Consider the following 19,916-nt stretch of genomic DNA (forward strand, 5'->3'; position numbering starts at 1 on the left):
CGGGCCGAGGCGCCGCCCGCCATCTTGGAGGCGGGCAGCGCGCGGGGCGGGGCGGGGCGGCCCGGAAGGGGAAGCGCCGAGTGCCACTTGGCCGCCGGGCAGCGGCCGCGGGAACGGGCTGGCAGCGCCGGTCCCGCACGGTCCCCTCGGCCCCGCCTGGGGCTGCCCCGCCGCGAGGAGCCGCCTGCGGGCTCGCTGTCCCCCAGCCCTCCCTCCCGCCTGCCCTGCGCGCAGCACGGTGCGGGTGCAAGTTCCCCCGCCCAGGTGAGGGCCGGGCCCGCCGGCCGCTGGCCAAGCCGCTCCCGCCCGGCCGCGCACCCCGGCTGCGGGCCGAGCCGGCCGCTGCCGCCGGGCGCAGAGACATGGCCCAAAGCCTCTCCCGGGAGCTCCGTGGCTGCACGGGTTAAGGCGTGCTGGGAGGTGGAAAAGTTGCTGTTGGATTTCACTTCAAGGGACCGGACAGAAAGCGGCGAAATGGATGACTTCCCCTCCATCTGCCTGCTGTCCCTGGCCATGCTGGTTGCCTGCTATGTGGCAGGAATTATCCCCTTGGCGGTTAATTTTTCCGAGGTAAGACAACTCCGCCAAACTGCGCTGGTTGCTAAGGGAGAAACCAGAGAGATCTCCCAGTAGGAGTTGGTGCCGTCCCCTTGCAATATGGCAACGCTGCTAAGGGTGAAGCTTTATCTTTAAAAGTTATGAGTGCAGTATTAATTTTCATTCAAAACTACTGTGTAAAATTATGCTTGTTTCACAGTGGCCATTTAAACTTGCTAGATTTGAGTCGGGTCTCTGCTACAGGTGAAGTGAATTCTCAGCACGTAGTGTAACGACATGAATAAGCATGGCTATTCTTAGAAGCTTGTGTAAGAAATGGCTGAAGTCAGTGATTATCTCTTATGTGCCTGTGGGCTACTCAAATTAAGGCTTCTAAAACAATTCCAAGAATATTGTCAGAAAAACTTTGATTCACATTTTAGCTCACAGCTTTCACTGTTGAAAGTTAAATCTTAGCTCTTTGATTACTATAGAGTTACTGCCCCATGTAATTCAAGGCATTCTTTCAGAAAAATATCTTGGATAAATAAGGTACTTAAAGAAGAGGGAAACTTTCAAAGATTGGGTAAGTTGCCAAACAGTACAGGAGTTCCTGGTTAAACATCTTTGTGTGCTTCTAAGAAATAGTTGTTGAGGTGAGCATGGTTGTCACAGCCTCTGTAGGATTCCTAATATCCTCTGGTACCCGAGGGGTTTTTTTCTTTCTAAATGATGGTTATTTTATAGAGGCATGGCATAGTGAGAGTTTAGTTGTACTATGGTACTAAGAGCACTCTCATGAGGAGTTCCCATTTCTCTTGGAAGTAGTGTTACTTTTGGGAAGCAGGGTGCTGGAGTAGAAATTTGTCTTCCCTTGTCTTGCCTTTGTCTTCCATTAAATCAGAGAGCTGCTCGCACCTGTCCTTTGGTCCCATCATTACTTGGAGGCTTTGGGAGCAGTAGACCTTGAGCAGCTTGGAAGAAAAGGCTGTTTGTTTTAGGATAAGTACAGCTCAGCTAAATGAGTTGAAACCTAACATTCTATTCAGGCATGTTCACATGAACATCAGCAGAGTTCTGTTTTGCCAGTGCTTCATCTGATGCTTTGGTGGACCTTCCTTTATGTGTCTTTAGTGTTGTTGCTCCCACTGTCTTGCTCTTTAAAACTCATTTCTGCCTGAAGCCCACAAAAGGTTTTCTTGCACATTTGCTGAGAGCACTGCCTTGTGTGCTAATATTATCTCTTTTTAAATTTAATTTTACATTTCGTCATGTATGTGCTTGATAGTCACCTGTTAACTCTTAATTTATATTCAGTGTTGTTTGAAGTTAAGGTTCTTGATCTGTCTGGATGTTTACTTTGTGTAGTTGATGCAGTGTGGTTCATTCAGTGGTCTCCTAAACTTTTCAAGGCTTCCAGGAGTTGCAGGAATACAGATCTGTTGTGGATCCAAAACTGCCTAAGCAGTAATCATGTACTTAATTAGCCTTTTGTGTGTGTGGTATTGAACCACCACTATGCAATGTGCAGTCAAGTTTATTACTATCTTAAGCTCTCAGAGATTCTAGAGTTGGTTTTACACTTGATTTAGATATTTTTAAGGGTTTGCATGCAGTGCTGGTTTAAAAAGAGCAGAATATCTCTGCACATGATGTACAAATCCCAGCTAATCCTGGAAGTGTCTAATTAGAAGTTATAATTGTTTTGTTTAAAATTATTGGTTAGGAATCTGCAATAAAGACAATTTCAAACTGAAATGACTGTTTGGACGGTCCTTTCTATAGTTTGCAAAAAGTTTTGCAGGTAGCCAAAGTGAGTAAAAATACCTCTTCCCACTGGCCATTTGTAATGATTGAGTTGAAAACAAAAGTGAATGCTGTGCATGGTATACCCCAGATACTACAGAACAATAAAATTATTCATTAGTGTTAATACACTAATGTGTTAATAGTGTTAATACATTCCTTCAGATTCCTTTTTGCCATGGAATTTATTATTTATGTTCTGATCTCATGCTGTGTTCTATTATTTCAATTAGATTAGGATATTGGTGAGAGTATAAAACTCTGGGAAAGCCAGGTATGACTAAACATGAGTGATGAAAGGTGCCAACTGAAGAGAGCTGTGCCTTAGTTCTGTGTGCAGAGGTACCCTTTCACTTTAATCCTAATATACAGGGCTCTATTGGTCTAATTTTGGGCTGGAGACAGCACTCTTCCAATTCTGAGGCTGTCACTTAAACTGTAGTCTAAATAAAAAAAAAAATTTAAATTGAAGTTTTAGCAGTTGAAATGTTTTGGTGGTATAACATGAGGCAGGAACTGGGGTCACTTCCTCCTGAAAGTAGGTGTGAGTTTTTGATAGGTCCAAGTAAAAGTTTCAGTGCCCTACAGACTTAAAAAAATACTGAATGGTGAAGCGGTTTGCTAATTTGAAATTTTTCCTGTAGAGTTTTAGCACTGCTTACTGTGTTGCTCTTGTTTTTTAACATGCAAGTGTATTTAACAGAAATGGTTTGATTTCTTGTATAAAGGTGTATTCCTTCTACCTATATATGTAGGTTGTTCTTACTAAATTTCTGTATTCACTACAAGCAACTATTTTGTACTGAAAATGAGATGGAGACTTACTTTGAATTAACTTGTTAGTCTGTATTCTTTTAATGGATCTTTAAAATTCACAGGTGCCTGAGTGAAGGCAAGCTATGCCATGTATTTGCAGTTGTAATTAATCAGTATTACTTCTGACACTTTACTCTGTGTGTGTGTATGCAAAAAATACTATAGTGTTGCAGATAAAAATAATGTTTTTTTCCTTGTATGTTACTATATTTTTGCAGAATTACTTGAACAGCAAATGTTGAAAATTTATCTTCTCGTGTAGATTGCCATTGTATGCCAATTTGCCAAGTGTAATTATTCTATGTCCAAGTATACAGTGCATGTTTGTGGGAGCTTTACACTTGTTTTCATCTCTTGCATATGACTGTTGGAGTTTTCCCCAGTAATGCTGCAGTTGTTCCCTTATGGTCATATTTGGCTTGCTTTCAGGAAGCTGGTTGTGCATCTCCTAATGCCTCCTGCTTCTGTGCAAGTGTTGCACATTTCATTGACACTGAACTGTTTGTGTGGTTATAGTGGATGAAGGAGAGTGATGGCATAAAAATGATATGCAACAAGTGATTTCCTGCTATTCAAATGCTGCCCTCTCTCTCTAGGTCCTCAGTAGTTATCATTAGTGTTTTGGTGGTGCTCAGACTTCTCACTAAACATAGAAGATGATGGTGATTCTGCCACTGAACATGTGCTGCACAGTTCTTAGGAGTATCTAAACTCCTGTGGTTGCTATATGTTGTATGATGGGGGTTCTTATAGAAATTATGAGCAATGGCCTCTGCTAATTGTTATATTTTAGACTCTATTATATCATAACAATTGGCTTTTAGTATGTGGCTTTGACTTCAGCCTGTCAGCATAGTCAAAAGGAAGTGAATTGGTGAATTTCTTGGTGAAACAGAATGTAATTCATTTGGGAGGAGGATATATCTCAGCCTTTTGCCCCAGACTAGAATATAACTAGGAAGATAACTCTGAAAAACTTGGTTTTTGTTATAGAAATGATTCCAAAAATATGAATAAAACTATTATTCTTTACTATAAAAACATTAGGTTTATATATTGCTGTTAAGGTTTAGTTGAAAATTCTCAATATTTATGTAACGAGTAACCCCCTTCCCCAACATCTGTTAATAAGGGAGAGTAAAGAAAGTTTTTTCTTTCTTAAAGATTATACTTGTTTTGTACTTAATTGCAGGAGAGATTGAAGTTGGTGACTGTTCTGGGTGCTGGCCTCCTGTGTGGAACTGCCTTGGCTGTCATTGTGCCAGAAGGAGTACATGCACTTTATGAAGACATTTTGGAGGGTAAGAACCAAACCCAGAATGCCTCATTCAAGATAACTTAGTCATGGTGTGTTATTATATACTGAGGCTTCTTTTTAGAGTTTTTAAGATGAGATTGATAGAAGAGCTTCAGAGCAGCATGACACAAGGCAGGCATAGAAATGCAAAGCTACTATAGGCATGATATTGCACATGGAGGGATATGATCAGTCTGCAGATTGGTGACTCTTGCTGAGTTATCCAATCATTTGTGGGTCTGGATATTGTACTGTTCATGGAATAACAGCCTTTTACGACAGGTCATGTGTAGTGTTTCTTGCTCTGGGGAGAGTTTAACTTCCACTGGAACTTCAAAGGAGGTGTAAGGGTGCCTTTGGCAGAGAATGAAATTATGGAGTATTTACTGCTTCTCTTTGTAGTTTAGGCTGCTTCTCATTAAAGCAATTGCAGGAGGTGTTTTACAAATCTGTGTCCCTACCCTAATAAGAATTTCCTCTGAAGCTGAAAAGCATCTTGGAACTAATATACTTAGCTGAAAGTTATGGTTATATAGGGCTAATTTACAGAGTAGCAGGCATTTCTTCTTGCCTAGTGGTATACATTATACATCTAAATCTCTGTGTTCAATCATCCCGTTTTAGTCTGCTGTCACTGTTGTAACCACCTCATTTTCTCTAATGAAGAGTTCAAAGTGACCAGAGATTGTGTCTTGCAGGGATATTTGTGTGGAGTGTGTCTTTGAGCCGAAAGCCTTAACAGACCTCAGTTTGAGGTTATGGCATTGTTTCAAATAGCCAGGGCTCATCACCTCTATTTGGAGTCACTTTAAATTTTGCTTTTGCTTGGAGACTTGTGCTATTAGATGACCATTGCATGTATGAGATTTTTCCAGTATGGTCAGAATCAAAACATTGAAGATAAAAGGCAGTGGCTTACTGATTGCAAGGGAAAGCACTATAAAGTTGATGCTGTAGAGAAACTTGCAAACATCTGGTGTACTGTTGTTGCTAATTGGGAATGAGAGGTAACTGTAGTCCTTTGCTTTTCCTGTAGTGCTGGGTTTTGCATTTCTAAACTTCTAAATTTCATTTTAGTAATATGCTTTAATGTATATTGTTTTAGCTTCCACTAAATTTATGTTGTTCTGCTTAGATTTAGAATAAACAGAAGAGAATACATAAAATCATCCTTTATCAAGAAGTGAAAGAAGCTCTAATTATGCCTTTATACTGCACTATAATTTGTGCACTCTGATGTCGATGTCTCTAATGAGCTGTAGTTGTGGGTTTGCTCTCCATTCGGTTTTAATTCTGAGTAGACTGATTTTTCTCTTGTAATGGTACAGCTAGCAGTGAATACAATTGCTGTGAGCATTTGTGGGTTTTCACTAAATGGGGCATATTGTTCATGTATGACTAAACAGCTTGCTGTGTAGAGCTCTATGGGCTGTAACTTTGTTTAGTATATGGCAAAAAAAAGACACTTCACAGTACTGCAGTAGTAATAGCAGAAGTATTTACTTAGAAAAAAGTGTCTGTGAATGGCTTCAGACTCGATGTCTAATTCACAGTATTGTGTATAACAATAGTCTGTCTGAATTTTTTTTATACTGCAAAGGATAGAATTAATGGGTATTACAGATTTAACTGCAAAAAAAATTTATAAGATTTTTTCCTAGAAAAATAGAATATTCAAAATTAAGACTGTGAGAACAGCTTTCTCTTTTATTTTCATGTTCACCTATTTACATCATTAAACCTAGAAAGGTGCAACTAAGGGAAACATTGAGGTATATAAGTGGAAAAACAAAAAGAGAAATCTTTCTTTTCCCTCTGTCAGGTGTAGCTTAACTCTGACTGGTTGCTTGCTAGCAAGCATTTTAATGTTTTCCATTGATACAAAAGTAATTTGCTATTGCTTCTGTATTTACCTGTGGGTAAACAGGCCATGGAATAAATAACTTCTAATTTTCAACCTTGTAGGCTGAGAGCAAATAGCATATCATTACTTCGATTATTCTTTGATTATAAACCTGTGTATCTGTGTAGTGAAACCTTGGTTTGGGTGCTACCAGCAAATAAAATTCCTTTGCTGACTTCAGTCCTTTGTTTTAACTGCTGAAACTGTATAATCCCTGTCAGAAAGATTGCCCTGAGTTATACAGTTATATGTCTTGAAATTATCTGAAGCAAATAATATAGATGGCAAAAATCTTGTGTGGTCCAAAGCAATTTTATTGATCAATCAATCTTGTTCAGCAAAGATATGTTTGAAATATTTGCTACCAAGCTTATTCTAATGTGCTTTGACTGTAGTAATGGCATTGTGACGTGGTGGGATGAACATACACTTGTCCAAGAGGATTTAGGAATATTCCAGCAAGACAGTGACTTACTAGAGTAAGTCAAGCTCTTGGTATAAGTTTTTAAAGCTTCTGAAGAGTAGTTGCCATCCAAAAGACCTAAAAATGAAGAAAACACGGACAAGTTTTAGTGGCTTGTGAAGGGAAAGGAAACCACGCATAATTCATCCCCAGGACTTAGACATTTGTAGGTCAGTGTGGTTGACTTAACTATTGTTGTAGTCTGTATCAATGGGGTATATCAATACTAGCTTATTTATATCTCAGCATCAGTTAATCTTCTTAAAGATGGTATTAAATCTTTTAGTGGAGGGAACCTATTTTATCTCCTCATCCTGTATTTTCTCACTTAAGTGAAGATAATGAAGTAACTGCTTGACAGTATCTCTGAATATTGACAAAACAGGCAACTTCAGTTAAAAGGGAATTTTACAGCAATTTTTGTGAATTAATTAGTATTTAAAATGCAACCTGGCTTATAACATATTAATGCTTTCTTTGCTTTTCCATGCTGAAGATGTGTGAGGCTTTGCTAAGAACATTATCTAAAAAAGACCATAACCAAGGAGTTTTGTGTATTGTCCAGGAAAGTGTGAAGAAGGCTTTTGGCAGAGGAGGAAAGAAGTGACCATGTCATGTTTAGTCTCCTGATCTGTTTGCTTGCCTGTCACAGGAAAGCATCACCCAGCGGGCGAGATGCAGCACGCGATGGAGTCCGAGAAGGTAGCAAAAATCCCAGCAGTACATGAGCATGGCCACGACCATTCCCGGTTGCACGCCTACATTGGTGTGTCCCTTGTTCTCGGATTTGTCTTCATGCTGTTGGTGGATCAGATAGGCAGCTCTCATGTGCACTCTACAGATGGTAAGTAAAGATTCACTTCAATTATGCTTGCTAATTAGTCTCAATTAACAAGTTGAATTCTTTTTTTTTTTATGCTACCAGGGTGTAATTTGTCCACTCATATCCAGAGTTTCAGTAGGTACTTTAAAAACATAAGCCATAAACCAAGGTCCATGTAAGCTGGAAATCTATCTCTAAATTAACCATAATTTGAGAGCTTTCCTCAATAACATGTGTGAGCACATGCGGTGTAGGGGCAGAGGGTGACTTGACACTTTACTGTGACACTGACACTTTACACAGTTACTGTCTGTTTTACAGTATCACCTATAGGGGATTTCTTTGGCTTTTTAAAAAACTTCAGGTTAGTCTTATGTTAGTTTGTTTTTCCTACTTAATTGTCATATATGTAGGTAAAATTTGCAAAGAAGAGCAAGTTGCCTTAAATAAAATGGCAGGAATGTTTAGATGTAAACTCTGGTACTTTAACTGCATAACTGGACCTCCCACACTAGTCTATAGCCTTACATACTTCCAAATACTTCTTGCTTATGTAAAGATTTGTCAGCTTTGTGCAAGACTCTAAAAATGCCTACAGTTGCCTTTGTTTCTTGCCTGTGACTTCATGCTCAGAGTATAGCTTGAAATGCACCAAAGGTGTTCTGTTGTTTGAAAAGGTATTTTATTGCCTTTGGCTGCTCATTTTCTCCCACACAAGGTCCTCTGATGCTGGAATTTGGCCCTGAAAAATATACTGAATTGATCTTAAAGGAAAAGTGAAACACATACAAAGGTAGGGGGATATGTTTTGGCTGGATTCTTGTCAGTTCACAGTGCAACTTGTTTGTATGGGATTCCTGTGGTGGGACAGATGAAAGGCCAGTGCAGGGGCTATGTCACTCATGTACTCCTGAAGAAGTGTAAATGGAGCCATAGCCATGAGTAGCTGATTTTCAGAGCTGTTCTAAAGAAACACTGGCAATGAGGATATCAGGGAGATGCAGGTGAGCAACTTCCAAGAGGATCCTTGGTTTGTATAGGTTATGACCCTTTTCCGTGTCTTTGATCCTAGCAAATAGCAGGAGAAGACCGTGATCTGTGTTACAAATACAGGCTACAAAATAGAATATTAAATGCAGTTTTATTTAGCCTCTGCCTGTCACAGGAGATGTAGCTGTGTTTTTGTAATGCTTTTTAAAGCTACTGAAGAAAAACATTTTTCTTGAACCAATCAGTGTCTTGTAGTTTATTATCTACCAAGTGACTAGATGTTACTGTGCCTAAACTAGAAAAATTCAGTAGGCCAGAATGAAGGTATGAAGTCAAATGTGATTCTTTGTGTTTAATAATAAAAAAAATCCAATCAATCCAAAACAATTGTAAAGGAAACGTTTTTTGTGAATATCTCCTCCTGTTTCACATGAGTATACCATTGCTGTTATGCAAGTGCAGCTTATGCAATTAATTACTCACATGGTTTCCCCTTCATTCAGAAGATAAAGCTGACCAAAGAAGATGCATTATTTTAGATCTGACTCACTGGGAAACTACATGTGTACCTGGGAATGAAGAGAGACTTAGGGGGTAAGGGACAATGCAGGAGGAAAAAGGACTGGAATTTCTGTTTCAGCATCACTGCTGTTAGTGTAGGTGTGCTTACAGATTTTTTACAGACCACTGGGATAATTCTGTCATGGCTGTTCAAACTATCTGAAATTAAACAGCTGAATAATAAGATGTTTCTGTACTTTGTAGAGCTTACCAACCCTGCTTATTCACCCGCAGTGATTCTCTGTAACAGTTTCACCTCTGGTTGTGTAGTGGAGGATGTTGATGTTGCCCTGCTAATCTGCAAATGTCAGGCAATTCTGGTCAAAACACTGGATCTCAAACAGCCGTGGCTGCATTTCTCCTTTCTGGTGTATAGCATCAAAGGGAAATCTTTGCAACTGGTGCTATGTCAAGTAGACTTTGTGTGCTAGGAACTGCCAGGGAATTGCTGCAACAAAAACTGACCCAGACTGTCACCTGCAGGAAACTACGAACCTTGAGCTGTGTGGGGAAAAATCATCCTAACTCTTGAAGCAGCTCTGAATTCTTGGGATCCAAAAGTAGCTTTTCTTTTTCTTGGTGGTACAGACCTTTAACGTTTCATTTCAAGGTTAAGAAAAACATCTGCTTCTGCCTATGTGAGAGATCCTGCAAATTTCAAAGAATTATCCTTGAGTCTGTCACTTGTTTGTTGGCTGAACTTCAGGTGATTTAAAGGTGTTATGTGTCAAACTATTTTGCAGTAAATCTAATGCAAAAATACAGAGGCTGGTGGTCTTGAATCTCCCCCTAAGTATCTGGAGGGACATGTGTGTAGTGATACTTACAATATTTTTACTAGGATAATTTATTCATTTGATCTCTTTATCATAATTGTTTTCATGACTGTTTCAGATCCAGAAGCTGCAAGATCAGGCAACTCCAAAATCACCACAACACTGGGATTAGTAGTCCATGCTGCAGGTAATGTGGGACCTGTTATTAGTGCTTGACAAGTATATGTATTGCTGTGTGGGTCACCTTCAGGTATGATGGAGACATTTGGGCTTTGCTTTTGGAGGTGGCTTTTTATAAAAGAAAGAAAAAGAAAAGGCAGGGAGAACTAAGGATCTTTCCCAGAATTAACTGGGAGCTCAGATGGTTCATGGAGTTTTATTTGGGTAGAGAATTTTATCTTTTACTCTTTACTTTTTTGTTTTTCCCATCTGAAAGGTTGTGTGATGCTCACTCTCTGCCTCTTCAATTCTTTTGCTGACTCCTTTAGCTGCTATATTTCAATACACGCTAACAGATTTGATAAGTTGTATGAAAGAAGTTGTAGAAGAATAATCCATGACTCTGCACTCCTTTTTCAGCTGATGGCGTTGCATTGGGTGCAGCAGCTTCTACTTCTCAGACTAGTGTCCAGTTGATAGTGTTTGTTGCAATTATGTTGCACAAGGTGAGTTACCATCAAAAAATCTTACTTGTTCTTCAAAAGACTATTAACACAGGAATTGCTAAAGATCTACAGTTTAATTAGTGATGTAATACAGAAGTGATTAATGCCATTGAAATTAAGAGGTTAGTACAGTGTCAGGGACCAAAAAGCACAGGTATGAAGTATGACTGAAGATCACATGATTGATGCTAAGTCTGAATGGGGTGTGAGAGACAGTTCTGACTGCCTACCTTAGTAGGCAGAGGTTGGGAAAAGTCTCCCAAAAGTTGAGAGGGAAGAGTAGCTCATAAAGAAATGTGTCAGCTTCACACTGACTTCTTCTGAAGCTGGTAAGGTAGTGTTTATTTAACAAACAAAAAAACCTAGGTTATTATTGCTGTAAGAGGCACAGAAGTATATGCTAGTGCATTAGGAGGAAAAGCAGTTTCATGCTGATTACAACAGTCTTGGTTCTGTATGTTCATCAGAAAATGGGGAGGATATTTGTTGTGAAGGGTTTTAGTGCTTGAAGGGTTAGTCTTTTGAAACCATTGAATATCAGAGTATTAAATCACAACAATTAGCTTCTGGTTACCTCTCTTGTAGTAGCTTCAACACTACTCATATACCATTTTTGTAGGAAAACAAATGTTTTGCTGATGGTAACTAGCAAACAGTGGCTCTTGGATAGATCTTTGCTGAATACTTGTATGAATGTGAACCTAGTGGCTATGTAGGCTCTAAATATACCTGTACAGATGAAACTTGCCTTATGGTGGCATATACATGGATTACAGTGGTTAAAATTCAGTGGTTAAATTCATCAGAAAGCATACATAGACATGTTCAAGATGTTAGGAAATGCATATCTCTTCTGTTTTTCTTTGATGTTCATACAAGTAATTGTGGTTTACATAACTTTGAGGGTGGCAATGTCACTGTCTCCTCTTGGAGCTTAACTTATGGCTATTGCCAGGTGAAACTTGCTCTTGCTATTCTTAATGTTCTTAATTGCCTTCTGGAATGGTACAATTTTAGAGGAGGAAAATTTTGCCTATGACTATTCAGTAATAGAAGAGAAACTTATTTCTTTTCTGGTGTCTTTTTTTCTATTCTGATCCTCTCTGATTCTTTTGTCTTTCTCATCTTTTTTCACTCATGATTTCCTTCTATGTTAAAAAAAAAATTCTGTGTATAAAAATTTCCAAATTTTAATTTTATGTCTTACCTCAGAAATGTCAGGGTGGATTGCTATTGTCTTTATACAAGTAGAAGTATAGTAAATTCTATAAGTAGTGGGACATCTATGCCTTTTGGATAAGAAACTGGATGCCAGCAGAGGGAGAAGGAAGTGTTTTGGGCAACTGTTTCCCTCCCCATCTTAATTGTAGAATTTTCCTACAGCAGATGGAAAAACTGTCTATCTAAGGATGTGTGATAGTAACAGGATGAAAAAGGACATTACTGATAATTCCTAAGGTGGAGTCTTAGGAATTATAGCAATGACTGTAGTCAGAATGAATATTTTAGTATTTATGATGACTACACAAGTACATGTTTTCTGATAGCCAGAACATGAGTTTCCATTAAGTTTGGTTATTAAGGTGGGGCAGTCTGCAGAATGCTGTTAATTTGGGTTAGCTGCAGCACACTAGTGCCCACCCTGAATGTCTTCCATTTCAGTCCATTTCAATGTAGTAAGTTGTACTTCAACCTTTTCTCATTTTTCAGGGGGTTTTAGAAGGTATTGTATTAGCAGTGAATATTGCTTTTTGCAGGCACCAGCTGCCTTTGGCCTGGTTTCCTTCCTGATGCACGCTGGGCTTGAACGGAATCGAATCAGAAAACACTTGCTGGTCTTTGCATTAGCAGCACCTGTTATGTCAATGGTGACATACTTAGGGCTAAGCAAGGTAGGTCCATGGTTTTGTTCTGCCCAAAATCTAGCTTAGTGGTGAAGCTTGGGGAAAGGACTGTGATATGAGTTTCATATTACATAATTCCAAACTGCCTGAGAAATTCAGCAGAATGAAGATACAAGAAAAGTTGATGAAAAGGTAACAAGATGAATGCACAAAACAAATAATAATCCATCCATTTCACATCAGAATCAGTGACATAACTCCTTTATAGAGTTTGGTATATTTTTTTTTAAAGTCTAATTACTGGTTTTTATCCTTTCTGCTGCTCCCCATTGAGAAAAATTTATTCATATAGCAGGTTTTATGTGATGCATATTTAAATAAGTATTTTTCAGCATTGTTGCATGCATTCTTCTTTTAATATGTATATAGGAAATTATCTCCTCTAGCTTACCCCACCATCCCAGAAGTGGTGCTCTATATTCGAAGTCTGTGTCAGAAGTGGAGTCCTCAGCTAGAACAGTCTTTGTGCCTTACTTCATAAAGCGTCGTTGTGTCTTGGGTCTGTACAACAAATGGCTTGTGAAATGGGACACTGCACACGACTTTATCATCTCTGTCCAAATTAAATGTTTCTGCTTCTCTTAGCATATCCTGGGATGTTCCTGTATTTCTCAGCTGTGGTGTGTCCTGCTGGTGATACACTATGGTGGCATGTTGTAAAGCATATAACAGGATCTCATGAAACTCAAGGCATGATAGGAAAGATTAAATATATCATCTGGGCTAATCCTTTATTTGCTGGATAGGAATTATATTTGGCATTACAGTATAAAAGACAGCAAGAAAAAAGGTTTGGTCTGTAAATAGAAAAGAGAATTCTCTTTGAGCACTGTTTTGAAGTGTCCTCATCAAGGACTGAGTTTACATTTTGCCCTCCAGAAAGAACAGAGAGTTGATAAGGCATCTGGGCTGTCACAATGGTTTTGTAGTTCCAGATGATATATCTTTCTGTTTGAGATATATCTTTCTGAGAGTAAACACAAGAGCTAAGATTACACCTGAGTTGGAAAGCATTGAAGAAACGTTTGAATCTGATATATGTGGTTTGCATTTCATTGCATTTACTGATCTGTAGCATATCTTAATCCTATTATGAAGGTGAAGAGGTGCTCAGTTTTGATGCAGAAGATGCATTTCTTCATGAAGTTTGCATGGAAATGCTGGAAAAGTTTTGGGTGTTTAATTTTACACACAAATGAAGTATTTAATGAGTGATGTTCTGGGACTTGGTTCCCAAGAGCAGTGGAGAAGATATTTAAATGCTAACATCTTTTTTGAATCCCTTGTTTAGAAAAAGGGAGGAAAAAAGTCAACCTTGAACATCCTCCCTAAAATTTGTGGCTTTGCAATATGAATTTTAATTTTTTTTTCAAAACCTGTTTGGTATATTGGCTGTGAGCTGATCAAACAAGATGCTTCAGCAGACTCTGACTTTCTTCCTTTTCTGAGAGTTCTTTTGCAAGGATTTTTTCTTTTGTAAGTCCAAAGTGAAGTAACTAGCAGGAGGGATGTCTTTCTGCCCCTACAACTTCAGGGTGCCAGTTAGCACATGTAAGGTGCAAGACACAAAAAATCACACTAAACCATTGTCATTGTGAGATGAGACTTGATAGAAATCCTACTGTTCCTGGATACTGAGAGATTTTTATTTTTATTACTGATCGAAAAACTTCTGCTATTCTCACTTTTTTTTGCTCTTTGTGTTTCAGAGCAGCAAAGAAGCCCTTTCAGAAGTCAATGCCACTGGAGTTGCTATGCTGTTTTCTGCTGGGACTTTCCTTTATGTTGCCACAGTTCATGTTCTCCCAGAAGTGGGAGGAATTGCTCATAGCCACAAACCTGAATCAACTGGAGGAAAAGGACTCAGTCGTCTGGAGGTGGCAGCCCTAGTATTAGGATGCCTTATTCCTCTAGTTTTGTCCATTGGACATCATCACTAAACACTCAAATTTCAATGTTCTCCTCGATAAGACATGAGCAGTAAATGTCTGCTGCTCCCTTTATCATTCTTTTACCCATCATTCATCCCATCCACTTTATGGAGTTCAGAGGGAATCTTGATTGCAAAATGAGGAATATTGGGAAAGTTTTTAGTGTAGCAAAATGTACTTTGGCAGCCGGACACAAATTATATGTAACTTTCTTTTCTGAAGACATTTGCTATTTTAATTGTTACTTCTGGCCCTATTCTCAGGGAAGATGGAACTTGAAGTTTAAGAAAGGTGAGCAGGGAAGAACAGAGCAACTCTTCACGAAATTGCAATCACCAAAGTATCCTGCAGTTCAGTTTTTACAGCTGAGAGCAAAACCCAAGGATGGCTGTGTTGTGAGAGGTTGAAGTCTCACTAATGAAGAAGGGGGCTCTCCCCCATTGGTTCTGTGTTGTCCTGGCAATGCAACTGGCCTTTGTGATGCTTGTCACTAATTGTATTGCAGAAATGGGCTACACTGGGAACTCTGTATAACACTGCTATTGTCACAGAAGTGTCACTTGATAGGAAAGAAATTATGTAGACAATGTATAGGATTAGAGGAAAAAATCAGCTGTTTAAGAAAGTGCAAATGAGTTTTGCAGTGTATTCCATCATTTAAGACAAAGGATAGAAGCAAGGAGAATAGTGTTTTGATTGTTTATTCAATTGTTAATAAATTCTAAAACGCAGTGTTTCTTGGGAGATAGTCTTCTGCCCAGTCAGTCAAATGTTAAGCACCAAAAATGTCAGCAGGAGTTATGTATTGGCTACTGAGATACACTAATACTTCTGTTGAGAGAGATACTCATAGTGCCCTTTGAAATAGAGCTGTTCTGGGCTCTGAGGAGTAGAAATCTGATGGAGACAGCTGTTGAGGGACCAGAGAACTTTATTAGCTCATTTTCAAAAATCTGAACTGCTGAAATCCATGGAGGACTGTGTGGGTTTTTCACTAAATAAAGGTATTACGGCTAACAAAACAAGATGTTTAGTTAAATATTTATGCTGCAGATAGAATACAAAGTGTTTCTAAAGGAGTTCTGAACAACAAAAACTCAAACCCACCAAAAACCAATCTGGTGGGTTCCCAGTGGACCTGTTAGACATTTTGCTTTTCCTTTGGTAGTTGTTCATTTGCCTCTTACTGATAAGTATTAATTCTGGTGAATCTACTGGAGGACTTTCTGCCAATTGCTGATGTCTCTCACTATAGAGGAGTGGTAAAAGATCCCTCCATTTTCAAGGCACAGCTTTGTCTTACCAGGCACCATTTCCCTTATGCAAAACATGTTATACTCTAATGTGCATTGAAAAGTCAGGAATGCTTGACATGCACAGAATCAGCATAAAATTCATTCTTTAGGGGAAAACTTTTTAATGCTGGTCCCCTTTTAAGCTATACTTTTTCTGCACTTTTTGAAGATAACATTGCCAAACCTATTTTTCTTTCTTCTATTCTTAATTTTAAAAATCTTGAAGAAATATCTTCTTAACTGAAGTGCTGCTTGTTTTCATATGAATGACTGTGACTGTTTGTCATGGCATTTATTACTTAATCTGCAGAGCCCATTGTGCCTCATAACTTCTTTGCATTTTTATTATTGTCCTGTTTGTCTGTTAGTTCAGAGAGTAATGGGTATGGCCTGGCTCTTGGACTCGTGATGGCTTTGTCTGTTGGCTCTGTAACAATACTGATGTATCCAAGGATTGAACCTAGTATTGATTCCCAGGAGTGCTTGGTCATTTGTGTGTTTTACTATGTAAGATCAATGCAAAATTATTAGAAGTCATATTTTCCCATAAGACAGTGTTTTCGGATAGAATTAGTGCTTCAGGCCTAAACAAGCATTTTTAAAAAATATTAGACCTTCAATATTGTGTTCTGAAAAGCCACTGCAAAATTAATGATGTGAATGGGATCCTGTTTTTCGATTTTTTTTTTGTCTGCTTTGGTTTTGGGATTTTTACAACATATGTAATGCAGCTGGCAAGTTACTGGTTTAAAAAGCTCAGCAGGACAGGTTCCTAACGCGTGCAAATGATACACAGGGATGTTTACTCTGGAGTTCTGTTCTTCCTGATTCCCCCCTAATGACCTTCTTCCCTGATAATCTCACTATTTTACCATGTTTAATCTTTCCACATAGCCATTTCCATAAGCTGCAGGGTTTGCAAGGGCAGGAGATAGGTTAAAGAATAAACACTTACTACTTTATGAAATGCAAGCACCTAGTGCTACACTAAACTGTGTCCTGTCACTTGCATGTGCATCCCACCCTGGGAGTTGACACCCTGCCTGAATTCCCCCTTCAGCCTCACTTACAAAGTGTAACAATGGCAGAGATTGACAGAGGCTTCCCATTCCATACTTTTTGTTCCTGGCTGAAGCATGTGGATAGTACCTTTTTACATGGATCAGTGTGTATTGCTGAGGGTGTGGCAGCCAGACTTTTCACTGCTGACATAACCTTGGTGTATTAATCACTGCTGAGACGTCTTGTCATCTTTCCATTTTTCTGTCTTTCACATCATGTTTCCAGTTTCTGGGGCATCCATCAGAAATGGTAATACTCAGTTTAATTATTAATGAAGTATAGAGGCCAGGTTGTAGCAGCAGGTGAAGGAATTTGAATGAAAACATTGGCAACTCAAAATTTGCACAAAAATTCCAAAAACATATATTTTGGAATTTGGTTAAGTGACTGAAGACTTCGGTGATTTTTATTTTTTCTTCTACCCATTTAGAATTAGCCAGAGCAGTTGTTTTGGCTGCCTGTTATCACTGAATGATTATTTGCAAATCCGACTGAAACTGCAGTGACCGAAGAAGCTTTTGGTTATGTTGATATGGAAAATGTAAAATTTTATATTATCAAACCTTTCCAAATTTTTAGTACCAAATGGAGGATTATTTTCTCGACATAGAGTATTTTAATGAGTTAAATTAAATGGTCCATTTTATTATAGCCCTTTCTTTGTACCTATCTCCCCATCTGTCACAGTAAATACAAGCATTGCATGTAGTCAGGGCCATCTGGTATCATTTTCTACTCCTCTGGAGACCTTGGTGCAAACAAATTCCGCTTATTCTCTCTGTAATAGCATCTGCCCATTTTTATTTCTATGAGATACGTGGCAGTAGGTCTAGCAGGTAAATGCTTAAACCAAGTGCCAGCCATGTCCCACTTTCCTTCTGTAAGTTGCCCTAGAAAATCTATAATCTTCTCATCACCTGTTTCTTTTCAGTTAATGATTTCCTAATTGGCAATAGGAATTGGACTAAAGCTGTTACTGATGATCCTCATGTCTTCAGGTACTTCCCCTACTGTTCTAATGCTTTTATTGTACCTTATATAAAGAAGGGAAATATCTCTTTTTCAGCGTCAGTGACAGAGGCAGAAGCTGCGCTGGCATTAACTTAAGGATGGCAGAGCTGTCACACCACAACGGGATTTTTTTATTGTTTTGGCTTGTAAGATGGCTGGGTGTTAAACATGGAAAACCCACTGTTAAGTCCAATGAACTATTTCCAGGTGGAGTATATAAAAGGCTAATCTTACCCAAGAGGCCCAGGAAAACCTCTGTGTTTATTCAGGAACTAGTTCAGAGCCTTCAAGGAGCTTTTGACAGCAGCAGGTGTGTCCATGTGGTATCAGCTGATTGCAGAAAAGAGAGAGATGTGGAATTAATGCTCCTGCTGCTCCCTTTCTGTTCTGTGCTGGCCCTTGGGAAAAGAGGAGGAAAGTGTACTTGTATTCTATTGAGGGTGGAAGGAGTCGAAGTGATTGCAGTGTGGTGGGGGAGTTTATGATGAATATCGGATTCTTTACCACAAATTTCAGATTCCTGTTCACATCAAACTTATTTTAAATTTTTTTTTTTTCCTTACTGTTATATCTCTTAGCAGCCTTGGCTTTCCAGGGAAAAACATTGTGTGGTCATTGCTGTTTACCTTACATGTTTCTCCATGTATGGAACTATAATTTTAATGTCTTTTTTCCAAACCATTTGTACACAAAATCATTCCATGAATGGCTGCCTTATAATTTTTCCACTTAAATTGTGAATGGTTAAAATAATATTGCCGTTTTCAATTTGTTTTATTATATTAAATTTTTACTAGGTGCAGTGTTTTGGAGTTGGCTTTTCATTTATTGCATGGGATTTTGTGACAGCTCTAAGGAAAAGAATGAGTTTCAAATGGTATGCAAGTATTGCAGACAGCATTTTATTTTTATGAGAATTTGTTTGCTGCTTTTCTTCATGATGTCTGAGCACCTCCTGCAAACCTGGAATGTGACACTGCATGTTGGGCGGCAGTGTAGCCGGTGGATTTGGATATGGCTCTGAATGTGTTCAGAGATATTAATGCAGAGTTGATGTGACAGCTCTGCTTGAGTTGGGCATTTGGCAACTTGTGTCTCTCTCAGAGTGTTTAGGGGCTGGCATTGCCCTGAAGCTATCTCCTCCTGCACCTCCAGGGAAATCTCTGGAGCTTACAAGGCTGAGACATCTTTGGAGGGTAGCAAAGAGATGATGGCTCCAGACCACTTTTAAAAGGCTTGAGGACCCTTTGGAGGTAAAGGAAATAATCTTTTTTCCATCCTGTGCTCTCAAACTCGTCAGTCCCAAACCAAAAACGCAGACACTAAGTCTGGCTCCATCCCCTTTGCACCCTTCTCTCAAGTATTTGTATACATTGATGAGATTCCTCTTAGAGCTGCTGAGTTTGGCATAGTGTATAGATGTTCTCCATACTTTTCAGCTGCCCGCTAAGCGGGACTGGGATTTAGACTTGCATTTTCAGAGAAGAGAAAGGGGAATGGTGCTGTTATAGGATGAGTGATGAATGCATTTACAAACTTCATGCATCCATTTAAGAGGTAGCACTTGATAGAGATGGTTTATAAGCAGTTCATTAAAAAAATGGATTTATGTTTTTCTGCTGTGCTTGCTGTCTACAGACTTGCCTAAGATCCTGTCACACACTGTTTTAGCTCTTTGACTCAAGCAATAAGCAATCCTCTCAGCTGGTTGCTTGATTTGATTCTTCTGATAGTTCATAGGACTTGTGTAATAGGATAGTTTGTAGGACTTAAGAAAGTGTAATCTCTTTATACTGGCTTAAGCACAATAGAATATGATTCATGTAAGGTCAGTAGGAGAACTGAAGCAAACGACAGAAGTGCTGCTAAAGCTGGTACAAGCAAATGTAAAGCAGTAAGAAGGGAAAGCCAGTATTTTTCCCAGGCAGGCTCATGTTTTTTTTGGCAAGTAAAACTCAGCTTTAATGGTAAAGCATTATGCAGTACATTAGCATTCTTTTAGTGTATTTAGTCAATATGTTACCTCAGTAACTGGAGATTTAATCACTGTAGTCTGTGGTAAATCCTTTTGGAGAT

At 38.9% G+C, this 19,916-nt stretch overlaps 1 protein-coding gene across 1 annotated transcript; it reads left to right on the forward strand.

The window, feature by feature from the left end:
- The first annotated feature begins 353 nt into the window (after positions 1-353).
- SLC39A9 (solute carrier family 39 member 9) lies at positions 354-18,642 on the forward strand. Its single transcript, XM_021547079.2, has 7 exons — positions 354-570; positions 4,352-4,460; positions 7,475-7,666; positions 10,091-10,159; positions 10,552-10,637; positions 12,395-12,529; positions 14,251-18,642. Exons 1-7 carry the CDS (start codon positions 475-477, stop codon positions 14,479-14,481), a joined length of 918 nt encoding a protein of 305 aa, XP_021402754.1. The 5' UTR covers positions 354-474; the 3' UTR covers positions 14,482-18,642.
- The last annotated feature ends 1,274 nt before the right edge of the window (positions 18,643-19,916 follow it).

Source organism: Lonchura striata, chromosome 6 (genome assembly GCF_046129695.1).
Source record: "Lonchura striata isolate bLonStr1 chromosome 6, bLonStr1.mat, whole genome shotgun sequence".
In the NCBI taxonomy this organism is placed as follows: domain Eukaryota; kingdom Metazoa; phylum Chordata; class Aves; order Passeriformes; family Estrildidae; genus Lonchura; species Lonchura striata.